The 13,784-nt window shown below is 46.2% G+C and overlaps 1 protein-coding gene across 1 annotated transcript; it reads left to right on the top strand.

Annotated features, from left to right (window-relative positions):
• The first annotated feature begins 3,922 nt into the window (after positions 1–3,922).
• On the top strand, positions 3,923–13,342 carry cox5b2 (cytochrome c oxidase subunit 5B2). Its single transcript, XM_085994996.1, has 4 exons — positions 3,923–4,076; positions 5,640–5,710; positions 7,734–7,833; positions 13,105–13,342. Exons 1-4 carry the CDS (start codon positions 3,971–3,973, stop codon positions 13,215–13,217), a joined length of 390 nt encoding a protein of 129 aa, XP_085851122.1. The 5' UTR covers positions 3,923–3,970; the 3' UTR covers positions 13,218–13,342.
• Positions 13,343–13,784: the final 442 nt, after the last annotated feature.

The raw sequence follows: 13,784 nt of genomic DNA on the forward strand, positions 1-13,784 counted from the left end.
ACAAGCCTCAGCTATTTCCTGATTGATACTCCGTCCAACATAGTTCCAACTGTTCGGAGGCCTATAGACTATGCCCACTAGTGTTTTTTTCCCCTTATTATTCCTTACCTCCACCCAAACTGTTTCATTATCCTGATCTTTTGACCCAATATCATTTCTCTGTATTACAGTGATTCCTTCCTTTATTAACATAGCCACCCCACCTCCCCTTCCTTCCTGCCTGTCCTTCCTGATCGTTAAATAACCTGGTATATTTAATTCCCAGGCATTGTCACCCTGCAGCCATGTTTCTGTAATGGCCACAAGATCATACCCATATGCAGTTATTTGTGCCATTAACTCGTCTATTTTGTTATGAATGCTACGTGCATTCAGATAGAACTTTCAAATATATGTTTTGTGACACTTAGTTCCTGCTTTTGCCCTTTTTATTACTTTAACTTTTACTCCATACCTTCTGCCCCTTCCTGACACGCTCTGGTTTTTAATTTCCCCACTGCTACCTAAGTCTATGACCTTCTCTGTTGTCATTTTTATTATTTGCTCTCCAGGAACCTCCCCCCAACTAGTTAGTTTAAAGCCCTCTCTACAGCCCTAGTTATATGCTCCGCCAGGACTCTAGTCCCAGCACTGGCCAAGTGAAGCCCGTCCCAACGGAACAGCTCCCTCCTGCCCCAGTACTGGTGCCAGTGTCCCAGGAAGCAAAACCCATTTCTCCCACACCAGTCTTTGAGCCACGCATTTAACTCTCTAATTTTATTTGTCCTAGCCAAATTCACTTGTGGCTCAGGTAATAATCCAGAGATTATTACCCTTGTGGTTCTGCTTTTTAATTTGGCCCCTAGCTGCTCAAACTCCCTCAGCAGAACCTCCTTCCTTGTCCTATCTATGTCGTTGGTACCAACATGGACCACGACAACTGGATCCTCCCCCTCCCACTCCAAGTTTCTGTCCAGCCCAGAGGAGATGTCCTTAACCCTGGCACCGGGCAGGAAACACAGCCTTTGGGACTCTCGCTCTCGGCTGCAAAGAACTCTATCTATCCCCCTAACGATACTATCCCCTACCACTACCACATTTCTTTTAACTCCCCCCACTTGAATGGCCCCCCGCTCCACGGTGCTGTGGCCAGGTTGCTCATCCTCCCCACCATCCCTGTTCCCATCCTCACAGGGAGTAAGAGCCTCGAACCTGTTGGACAAGTGCAAGGGCTGTGGCTCCTCCAACACTACCTCCTGGATCCCCGTACCTGCCTCACTTCTAGTCACACCATCCTGACCCTGGCCATGGACTACATCTGAATTAATTAATCTAATTGGTGTGAATACCTCGTGATACACAGAGTCCAGGTAACTCTCCCCCTCCCTGATGAACACAGTAATTGCAGTAAAAGTGTATAACAAGGGGGTACAGATGGCAAAAACGAGGGATACAATGGCTACAATGTTCCTTAAACAATCTTAGCAATTCCCTTAAATCACCACCCCAAACTCCTGCTAGGTTGCCTTGTTGAGGAGTCAGAACACCCTGCTCACCTGTGGTCCAGCGAAGTAAAAAAAGTGATAGCTTCTCAGCAGCTATCTTTTATACCTGGTGAGGTCCTGCCATTCTGCCCTGCAAGGGCTGTGTGCAAAATTCCCCGCCCAAAGGGTCCAATACACAAGAGAAAGCTGTGATTGGCTAACTCAGAGTGGTTGGACTGGGTTAATGTGTCTTCCGGAGCTCCCTGGGCTGAAACAAAAGGGAAATACAACTGCTCTATTGTCCAGCATGCTAGGTGATTTAGACCCATTCAATTCTTAAACGTTTCCCATTCAAGGTACAAAAGTCTCTTCTGCAGTTTAGATGTATCCACTCGATATACAAACAAATGCTAATAGCATTCAATTGCTTTGTAAACAAAGCATTGTCCTGTGGTAATGTTTTGTCTCCATTGAACCTTACTTCCAGACACAGGAAGCTGTATTCCAAGCCCCTTTGTCTTCGGCCATGTGGTGCGACAGCCATTTTTATCCCTGGAAATTTAAAAGCACAACGCCCAGGGATTCTTTAATCAAAAAAATTGATCTTCAGAACTGTAAATATTGCGAATTCTTACAGTCCGAGGACAGAAAAACATTAATACTCACCATCCAATCACCGACTTGCTGTCCTGTGATGTCACTCTTTGTTTTTTGTTGTTTTTGAATTCCCCGGATTTGTACAACCCCCTTCGCCGCTCAGGTCTGTGCTGTGTCCATTCTGAATGTTTTGTACTGATGCCACAAAAAGGGAATGTTTGGAACATAATTTAATTGGTTTAATTATTCTAAATCTTTGTTTTATTTTTTCTCCCCTTCCCCTCTCCTAAGTGAGTATTTTAGAAATGTAATGTATAATGGGACATAAAACACTGTTATACTAAAATGATGATTTCATTAACTTCTCTGCATTTTGGTAATCTTTCCAAACTGAAAATGGGATGTGCTACAATATTGGATAATTGGAGAAGCTTCCTATTTTGATGAAATAGCTTGTGCTACAAACTTCATACAATAATTCTGACCCCCTTTTAACCTCCACATAGAACACATTGCTGGTCTGACAGGGAAAGTCACTTGAGCCCTTTGTCATTTTAAGGGTATCTTACATAGAAACATAGAAGATAGGAGCAGGAGTAGGCCATTCGGCCCCTCGAGCCTGCTCCGCCATTCAATGAGATAATTGCTGATCATCCAAATTCAGTACCCTGTCCCTGCTTTCTCCCCATATCCCTTTAGCCATAAGAAATTTAACTAACTCCTTCTTGAATATATTTAATGAATTGGCCTCAACTGCCTTTTGTGGTAGAGAATTCCACAGGCTCACCACTCTCTGGGTGAAGAAATTCCTCCTCATCTCTGTCCTAAATGGCTTACATGTTTTTCCTATGGTGTATGGCTCCTCACTACACCAAGAAGGCTGCTGCTCCTCGTTTTTTGGCTGCACTTCAGTCCAATGCTCCTGATCTTCAGTCACCCAGTGCGCAGGGGAGCAGGCAAATCGGGGGACCTCCTCGTGGGACTGCTCCTGGGCCTAGCCAAAGTGGCCATCAACTGGTCCAGGCAGCGGGCGGTCGTGGGGGTCGTTCAGCCCGACTGCCTGCCTCCTCCGCGGCCATATTTGCGCTCGGGTGGCCCTGGAGATGGAGCACGCGGTGTCCACTGGCACGCTCGAGGCCTTCCACGACCGGTGACCACCGCAAGGACTGGAGTGCATCATCACCCCTGGAAATACAATTTTTATTTAATTTGTTAAGTTTCATTTAAGGTATTTTTGTTAATTTACAGTTTATTTGTTTATTGGTTGCTCAGAAGAGTACACCATGAAGGCTGCAACAAGGTCTCCAGGTGTGCCGCAAGGTGTGCAGCAAGGTCTCTAGATGTGCCGCAAGGTCTCCCGGTGTGCCACAAGGTCTGCAACAAGCTCTCCAGGTGTGCCGCAAGCTCTCCAGGTGTGCCGCAAGGTCTACAACAAAGTCTCCAGGTGTGCAGCAAGGTCTCCAGGTGTGCCGCAAGGTCTGCAACAAAGTCTCCAGGTGTGCAGCAAGGTGTGCCACAAGCTCTCCAGGTATGCCGCAAGGTCTGCAACAAAGTCTCCAGGTGTGCCGCAAGCTCTCCAGGTGTGTAGCAAGGTCTGCAACAAAGTCTCCAGGTGTGCAGCAAGGTCTGCAACAAGCTCTCCAGGTGTGCCGCAAGCTCTGCAACAAAGTCTCCAGGTGTGCCGCAAGCTCTCCAGGTGTGTAGCAAGGTCTGCAACAAAGTCTCCAGGTGTGCAGTAAGGTCTGCAACAAGCTCTCCAGGTGTGCCGCAAGGTCTGGCTCCTGTACCTCAATTTGTCGCTGGGCACGAGGCGGCCCCTCTCCCCCACCGCTGATTGGTCGGGGCTCCTGCCAATCCGGAGCCGCTATAAAGGTGGGCGGGGAGCGGGCGGCCCGGCACTCAGCCCCAGGATGGCGGCGCGACTGTTGATTAGTGGGCCGTGTAGTCGCCTAAGCCGCCTGGCCACAGCGGGGATCCCCGCGGTCCGGCTCACGGCCAGGCCCATGTCCTCCGCAGGTAAAGCCGGGGCTGCCAGCGAGCGAGAGGGCGGCGCTTAGCTTCCTCGCGGTTCACCGCTGCCTGCTTTGAAGGTCACGGGCCGGGGCGGCTGGAGGCCCGGAGAGCGGCGTCTCTCCCGGGCCGGAGACTGGCCGTGTGACCTTGCCCGGACAGAGCGCTCCACTCCAAGGGCAGTGGGTGGATGAGCCATCCGTTGCTGGCCGGGCCCGGAGACTGAGCCCCTTTCCTGGGAGGCTTTGCAGAGGCCGGGCCCGGGAGGAGGCTCTGGGCCCACTGCCCCATATTCCCAGTACTATTACGTATTTATCCAGCTTCCCTTTGAAGGTTGTTATTATTCCACTTCTGTTTGCTATTCAAACAGTTTTTAGCTTTTTTCTTAAACCTCTGTAATAATCCTGCCTGTTCTATTGAACCTTCCATATTGAGCTGGTCTATTTTCTGGGTTGCCAATCACAAGATGTAATGCAGTAGTTTGGAATCGGCTACATGACTTTGAGCCGATCTGTCTCCATTACTCTTTAAACCTGCCATTTTATGTTAGCGGTGACATTCAAACTCAAAAGTTCATCCAAATCCGGTCTTCAATCTATTCAGTAGGAAAGGTAAAATGTCTGGTGTACAATCTTATCTGGAGCAGAAGTAATTTGCCAGACAACAAGGCTTCGATGCAGAGAGGCCCACTTCGACGAGCTTGTATTTTGAGTTTAAAATTGTAAGCACAGCCCTGTGTGTTTCAAGGCTAACGTTTGCTTTGATCGGGATAGTATGCTCCTCAAAGAATCTGGCCTGTATGTCAAAGGAAACGAGGACTGGTATATCTGATCAGGAGCCCAAGTTAACTTGTTATATTTTCATGTCACTGTGGTGAAATGGAACTTAATGGATGCTGAGATGTACCCCAGAAAGAATATTGTTAGTTTAAGGGTTCTGCTAACGACACTTAAAACTGGCAACTTTTTTGTCATTCATTTTGGTTTCTGAGCAGTTTAAAGTATTGGTCAATGTTAAGTATTTTATTCTCTAACAGCTAGTGTATTTTGCTTCAGTATACATTTGCATTTTACAAGATTAATTTTTGTAGTTTAGCCTGAAATATAGTCAAGCAATCCTAGTGTATACTTCAGTGTTACAGGAGTAGGTAATGAATTCTGAAACGCACTATTCCCAGTAACTTCACGGATAAGATGAAGTTTCAGTTTGCAGGAGACACAGCTGCTTGTGGAAGCCTTTTGACATGAGCCTGAACAAAAGGGTGCTGAGACCACACCAGCTCTTTAGTTTCAGGGTTAAACAGGGAGCAAATCTTTATAACCTGATTAATAGAAAGTGGCATTATTATTTTGTAGAACAATGGATAGTTAAGCATTTGGAAACTAAGTGGCCCAAAGCTGGTTTGGAGGTTGATCAACACAGGGCTGTACAAGCTGAAAGACAGTGAAAGGCTTCCTATTTCATGTTGTTTAGAGACCAGGCGAATAATACTTGTCGTATTTCACTGCAGTTCTGATTTGAAGCAGTTTTGTAAATATACCACAAATTACTTTATTTTCTCTACATTAGGTATTCCAACAGATGAAGAACAATCTACTGGACTTGAGCGGAAAACATTGCAAGCTATGAAGAAAGGGATGGTATGCCTATTTGCTTTTAAGTTTAAGAAAGCTATATGATTTCAGAAGTTTAAAATACTGACATGGTCAAATATGACCTAAATAAATTTTGAAAATGCTTAAAAAGCTTAAAATCTGTAATAAGTGAAAATCTTAAGACCTATCAGTTGGACTAGCTGTTCTGAAGTGGAATAATTCAATTACTTAACACTACTTTACCCCTCCTGCTGAGTTTTAGTGGATTAATACTATTTTTAAAGAATGAGCAATTAAATTAGTTATTGCCCTCCTAGCCTAAACAAAGCAATGATCATAGAATCTTCCAGCAGGAGGCCAATCTGCTCAACGTGTCTGTGCCGGCTCTTGAATGAGCTATCCAATTAACCCCACACTTTCCCCATAGCTCTGCAATCAAGTATTTATCCAATTCCCTTTTGAAAGTTGTTAATGAATCTGCTTCCACCACCCTTGCAGGGCATTCCAGATCATCATAACTCGCTACATTAAAAAAAACTCTCCTCTGGTTCGTTTGCCAATTTCCTGAAGTCTGTCTTCTGGTTACCTACCTTCCTGCCAGTGGAAACAGATTCTCCTTGTTTACTCTATCAAAACCCTTCATAATTGTGAACACCTATGTTAAATGTCCCCTTAACCTTCTTTGCTCTAAGAATAATCCCAGTTTCTCTAGTCTCTCCACTAAACTGAAGTCCCTAATCCCTGGTACCATTCCAGTAAATCTCTTCTGCACCCTCTAAAGGCCTTGACCTCCTTCCTAAAGTGTGGTGCCCAGAATTGGACACAATACTCCAGCTGAGGCCTTACCAGTGATTAGTACAGGTTTCGTATAACTTCCTTGATAACCTGGTAACAAGTGAATGAAAGCCTTATTTTCTCAGTCTCACAATGGATTAGGAAAACTCATGCAGTGCCCTTTTAGCTCCTGCGATCAATGCAGTATTTACCAGGCAATGTGTATATTTAGGAAATTCAACTACACTATAATGTTACTACTTCCCGGGCTTTCTACACTTTGTACTTGTGACAAAAATTAGCAGGGTGTTTACACTGTTCCTGCAGATCTTACGATAAGGTTATGGTAAACAATCAGGAGGACCGCCCCCCCGCAGTGATAATTCAACCCCTAGCTATTTAGTCTCATCATAGTTAATGGCTGTCTCGTCAAAGAACATGCAGGTTTTTTTGATGACCTGCATTTTGAATTCTTCTGTCACGCTGTCCAAGTACACTTGGTGCAAGTCTTATTTGTTACAGTTGAGGTGGAGTGCGAGAGAATTCATGCTTCAATAATGTGATTGACTGACAGTTCCTTTTTTGAATTTTGAGGTCAGGTGTTCAACAATTTGCATTTCTATAGAGCCTCTAATGTAGAAAGATATTCCCAGAAGTGTCGATAACTTCTGGATATTAAATCCCATGAGAGAAGACCGTCTGAAATCTCAAACAGCTAGTCTGTAAGGTCAGTTTGATAACCCTTAAAGAAAGGAGAAACCCTTATTTACACAGGATTAGCTTGGTTTTTAGAATTATGATCTAATTTTTTGTACCTGAAGTTAAGGTGGAAAGTTGTTTACTGTAAATATATAATTGTATTATGACTTTATTAATAAAATAAATTCACCTACAGATATTTTAAACTTAACATAGGGTCTGCTGCGATGCTGTACTGTTTGAGTCTGGAGTGAGGCCCCACGAAGGCATAGGATAAGTCTAGTAGCTGAAAGTTACCAGACAGGGTTTGCTGGGTGTAACTGAAAGCTTAACCTGGATCTCAAGTGAAGGATAGACACTCTCTCAAAGGAATGAGGAGTTGGGACTCACCCATGAAATTGATCTAAAATAAAACTGAAATAATCTAGGGTAAAGTTAGAAAAGACCCAAAACTATAATCATACTATTTAAACTACAATCGTTGTACAACTATTGTGTAACTTCATACCAATAAAGACAGTTGTTTCGTTGCTTCAGATATTTTTATTTTTCCTTCAGATTTTTAAAATATCTTTCAAATTGCATTTTTCCATAGGATCCCTACAGTATCTTGAAACCTAAAGAGTATGCAGGTACCAAGGAGGATCCTCACGTCGTTCCTTCAGTCACCGAGAAGAGGCTTGTGGGTTGCATTTGTAAGTTACAGACTTTATTTAAGATTCTTGCTTAAATGGTGCTATAACTCTACAGTAGCCTATAGTGCTGGCCTAGCGACTTGGAGATCGGGGTCAAATCCTACGATAAGAAGTTGTGAAATTGAATCCAATAAATATGTAAGAAATCACACAGCTTTATTTGAAATCACAAGCTTTTGGAGCGCTGCTCCTTCGTCAGGTGAAGTGGAGAGATGCATAAAGACACAGCTTATATAGTCAGAATAATGTCAGATGTTTACAGGTAATCTTTCTAACTGCCATTTATCACACCTCGGCAGAGAGGTAATCACAGCAAAGGTGAAAATGGTGTCCAAACAGGTCAGTCAGGAAAACATTACATCAAAGAACAATGAGGTGGGGTCAGAAGGGGTCAAATGTTGCAGATGCTGGGGTCTGTATGAAAAACAAAAAAAGACAAAACATTTTTTTTGCTGGAAATCACAGCAGGTCCGGCCGCATCTGTGTGGAGAGAACAAGCCAACGACGACTCGAGTCTGGATGACCCTACGTCAGGTGGGGTTACATGTAGCGTGACATGAACCCAAGATCTCGGTTGAGGCCGTCCTCATGGGTGCGGAACTTGGCTATCAGTTTCTGCTCGACGATTTTGCGTTGTCGTGTGTCTCAAAGGCCGCCTTGGAGAATGCTTACCCGAAGATCGGAGGCTGAATGTCCTTGACTGCTGAAGTGTTCCCCGACTGGGAGGGAACACTCCTGCCTGGTGATTGTTGCGCGGTGTCCGTTTATCCGTTGTCGCAGTGTCTGCATGGTCTCGCCGATGTACCATGCTCCGGGGCATCCTTTCCTGCAACGTAGGAGGTAGACAACGTTGGCCGAGCTGAAAGCTGGGTAATTTGCTGCGAACGATGGTCTTTGAGGTTAGGCGGCTGTTTGAAGGCAAGTAGTGGAGGCGTGGGGATGGCCTTAGCGAGGTGTTCGTCATCGATGACATGTTGAAGGCTGTGAAGAACATGGCGTAGTTTCTCCGCTCCGGGGAAGTACTGGACGACAAAGGGTACTCGGTTGTCCCGTGTTTGTCTTCTGAGGAGGTCTATGCGATTTTTTGCTGTGGCCCGTCGGAACTGTCGATCGACGAGTCGAGCGTCATATCCCGTTCTTACGAGGGCGTCTTTCAGCGTCTGTAGGTGTCCATCGCATTCCTCCTCGTCTGAGCAGATCCTGTGTATTCGCTGGGCTTGTCCATAGGGGATGGCTTCTTTAACGTGGTTAGGGTGGAAGCTGGAGAAGTGGAGCATCCTGAGGTTGTCCGTGGGCTTGCGGTAGAGTGAAGTGCTGAGGTGTCCGTCTTTGATGGAGATTCGTGTGTCCAAGAATGAAACCGATTCTGAGGAGTAGTCCATGGTGAGTTTGATGGTGGGATGGAACTTGTTGATGTTATTGTGTAGTCTTTTCAGTGATTCTTCGCCGTGGGTCCATAGGAAGAAAATGTCGTCGATGTATCTGGTGTATAGCGTTGGTTGGAGGTCCTGTGCAGCGAAGAAGTCTTGCTCGAACTTGTGCATGAAGATGTTGGCGTATTGGGGTGCAAATTTGGTCCCCATGGCTGTTCCGTGTGTTTGGGTAAAGAACTGGTTGTCGAAGGTGAAGACATTGTGGTCAAGGATGAAGCGGATGAGTTGTAGGATGGCGTCTGGAGATTGGCTGTTGTTGGTGTTGAGTACTGAGGCTGTCGCAGCGATGCCGTCATTGTGGGGGATACTGGTGTAGAGTGCCGAGACGTCCATCGTGGCGAGGAGTGTTCCTGGTTCAACTGGTCCGTGGGTGCTGAGTTTCTGTAAGAAGTCTGTAGAGTCTCGACAGAAGCTGGGGGTTCCCTGTACGATGGGTTTCAGGATGCCCTCAACGTATCCAGAGAGGTTCTCTCTCAGGGTTCCGTTGCCTGATACGATAGGATGTCCGAGTGTGTTGGCTTTGTGTATCTTTGGGAGGCAGTAGAAGTCTCCCACGCGGGGAGTACGTGGGATGAGAGCGCGTAGGATGCTTTGAAGGCCTGGATCGAAGGTCTTGATCAGTCTGTTGAGTTGGCGGGTGTGTTCTTTGGTCGGATTTGCGGGTAACTGTCTAGTGTTCCTGGTTGTCCAGTTGTCGGTGTGCTTCTTTGCAATAGTCCGTTCTGTTCTGTGACGGTGGCTCCTCCTTTGTCTGCTGGTTTGATGACGATGTTGTGGTTGGTCTTGAGAGCGTGGATGGCGTTGCGTTGTGCTCGGGTGACATTCTGGACTGTCGTGAGTGCGGCTGATGAATCTGGCGTAGATGCATCTCCTGACAGCTTGCGCATACATGTCAAGCTTAGGGCAGCGACCCTCCGGAGGGGTCCAATTTGACTCTCTTCTTCGGTTGCTGCACTGCGGATCCCTCTGTCTGCTGGTCCGGATCATTGATTGTCTCATTGGGTTCGCTGCTGACATCTTGGGATTTGTGGATGAATTCCTCTGTCTGCCGCGAGACCGATGGGGCCCATTTTGGTGGTGGGGCAGAAATTGAGCCCTCGGCTGAGAACTTAAATTTCGTCTGGTTGAAGGGTGTGGTCGGACAGGTTGACTATGGACTTTCCTGTGGTTTCAACCGTGGTACCGGGGGAGGCTTGGTTGCTGCTGCTGGTGATGCCGAGTTTCTCAAGCTTCCTGTTCTTGGTGTGCATGTAGGCAGCGTAGTTCCGTTGCCTCGCCTGTTTGGCGATGTCTCGTAGCTGGTCTCATCCGCTTCATCCTTGACCACAATGTCTTCACCTTCGACAACCAGTTCTTTACCCAAACACACGGAACAGCCATGGGGACCAAATTTGCACCCCAATACGCCAACATCTTCATGCACAAGTTCGAGCAAGACTTCTTCGCTGCACAGGACCTCCAACCAACGCTATACACCAGATACATCGACGACATTTTCTTCCTATGGACCCACGGCGAAGAATCACTGAAAAGACTACACAATAACATCAACAAGTTCCATCCCACCATCAAACTCACCATGGACTACTCCTCAGAATCGGTTTCATTCTTGGACACACGAATCTCCATCAAAGACAGACACCTCAGCACTTCACTCTACCACAAGCCCACGGACAACCTCAGGATGCTCCACTTCTCCAGCTTCCACCCTAACCACGTTAAAGAAGCCATCCCCTATGGACAAGCCCAGCGAATACACCGGATCTGCTCAGACGAGGAACGCGATGGACACCTACAGACGCTGAAAGACGCCCTCGTAAGAACGGGATATGACGCTCGACTCGTCGATCGACAGTTCCGACGGGCCACAGCAAAAAATCGCATAGACCTCCTCAGAAAACAAACACGGGACACAACCAACCGAGTACCCTTCGTCGTCCAGTACTTCCCTGGAGCGGAGAAACTACGCCATGTTCTTCACAGCCTTCAACATGTCATCGATGACGACGAACACCTCTAAGGCCATCCCCACGCCTCCACTACTTGCCTTCAAACTGCCGCCTAACCTCAAACAGACCATCGTTCACAGCATATTACCCAGCTTTCAGGAGAACAGCGACCACGACACTACACAACCCTGCCACAGCAACCTCTGCAAGACATGCCAGATCAACACAGATACCATCACACGTGCGGACACCACCCACCAGGTACATACTCATGTGACTCGGCCAACGTTGTCTACCTCCTACGTTGCAGGAAAGGATGCCCCGGAGCATGGTACATCGGTGAGACCATGCAGACACTGCGACAACGGATGAACGGACACCGCGCAACAATCGCCAGGCAGGAGTGTTCCCTCCCAGTCGGGGAACACTTCAGCAGTCAAGGACATTCAGCCTCCGATCTTCGGGTAAGCATTCTCCAAGGCGGCCTTCGAGACACACGACAACACAAAATCGTCGAGCAGAAACTGATAGCCAAGTTCCGCACCCATGAGGACGGCCTCAACCAAGATCTTGGGTTCATGTCACGCTACATGTAACCCCACCTGACGTAGGGTCATCCAGACTCGAGTCGTCGTTGGCTTGTTCTCTCCACACAGATGCGGCCGGACCTGCTGTGATTTCCTGCAAAAAAAAAAAAAAAAAGTGTATTGTCTTTTTTTGTTTTTCATACAGACCCCAGCATCTGCAACATTTGACCCCTTCTGACCCCACCTCATTGTTCTTTGATGTAATGTTTTCCTGACTGACCTGTTTGGACACCATTTTCACCTTTGCTGTGATTACCTCTCTGCCGAGGTGTGATAAATGGCAGTTAGAAAGATTACCTGTAAACATCTGACATTATTCTCTGACTATATAAGCTGTGTTTTTATGCATCTCTCCACTTCACCTGACGAAGGAGCAGCGCTCTGAAAGCTTGTGATTTCAAATAAAGCTGTTGGACTATAACCTGGTGTTGTGTGATTTCTTATATTTGTCCACCCCAGTCAAACACCGGCATCTCCACACCAATAAATATGGTAATTTGTGGACTAACACCAGAAAATTAGCATGAGTTGGGGGGCAAGAAATTTAGCTGGTTCACTAATGGTAAGTGGATCTGCCAGCCCTAGCCTACATGTGATTCCAGTCCCACACTATATGGTTGTTTCTTAATGCCCTTGGGGCAATGGGGGATGGACAATAAATAGTGTCTCCTACATCCCAAGCAATGTTCCTGCTAAGCTGCACAGTGGTCTGAGGTCCCCCGCAGACTGCTCACCGGCTTTTACATTGTAGATACTGTGCATGTGCAAAAACTTTGAATGGGCCGCGCAATTGGGGAGTCAGGACGCAGGGCAGCTTACGGGGTGGGGGACATTGATCCCAAGAACAACTAATAGTTTGTAGAGTCATAGAACTGACAGCAATGTTCCCTGTCTTTTTTTTGGTGCTCGGCCCCTTAAACTGGCTGCGTGGCCCATTCAAATTTTCGTGCCTATGCAGTTTCTGCCATGTAAAAGCCGGTGAGCGGCCTGTGTGGGGTCTTAAGCTGCGCAGAGATCTGAACAGGAACGTTGCCCAGGAGGCCATTCATCCCATGGCTCTTGTATTGGTGCTAGCTCTTGAACTGAAGCTACCTACTCTAATCCCATGCTGTTTGCCAAGATCTTCCTTTTCAAATACTTATCTGATTCAGTGTTCTCTTCTCAATAGCCATATTCTAATAACTCGTGGGTGAGGAGACTGTTTTTGAAAAAACCTCTTCAAAATTTCTTCTATCTAATGTCTTTCTAATGAATGCCTTAAATATTAGTAGAGGTAGGATTTACTCTTTGTCTTAACTGCAGGTGAAGAAGACAACACTGCAATCGTTTGGTTCTGGCTGCATTCAGGAAACTCCCAGCGCTGTCCGTCCTGTGGCTCTCACTATAAGCTCGAGCATCATGAGCTTCCTCATTAGCTGTAACCGTGGCCATTCTCTTTCATCCGCAATTTGCTTTAACCGACTTAAATATTTTGATTTATTATTTTTGCTGAAATGAAAATGTGCACTTAACAAAATAAAAACCATTAAACACCATTAAATATTTGCCTATCATTTACAAAGTAATTACCGAATACTGATACCTGGAATAAAAAGCTAGTATCGTTGAGGATAACCATGAAACTACCAGATTGTCATAAAAACCCACCTGGTTCACTAATTAATTTAATCTACCTATAACTTAAATTAGATCAAGTAATTAGTTAAAAACTAAACTATGTAAGCTAAATATATAAACTTTTAAATTAATGAATTAAAGCAAGCGGTATAAATGGTGTGCCGCAACTGCAGCGTGTGGGAGTTTGTGGAGAGCAGCGCGATCCCGAACGACTGGCCGCAGTAAGCGCCTACATCTCTAGGAATTTCACCTCAGAGTTGTTGAGCTGGAGTCTGAGGTACAGATATTGCGGGGCATCAGGGAGGGGGAAAGTTACTTGACACTTTGATCCAGGAGGCAGTCACACCCTTTAGGTTAGGTAGTAG

The sequence above is a fragment of the Somniosus microcephalus genome, chromosome 8, assembly GCF_052327205.1.
Source record: "Somniosus microcephalus isolate GS21.2 chromosome 8, FLI_Smic_1.0, whole genome shotgun sequence".
Lineage (NCBI taxonomy): Eukaryota > Metazoa > Chordata > Chondrichthyes > Squaliformes > Somniosidae > Somniosus > Somniosus microcephalus.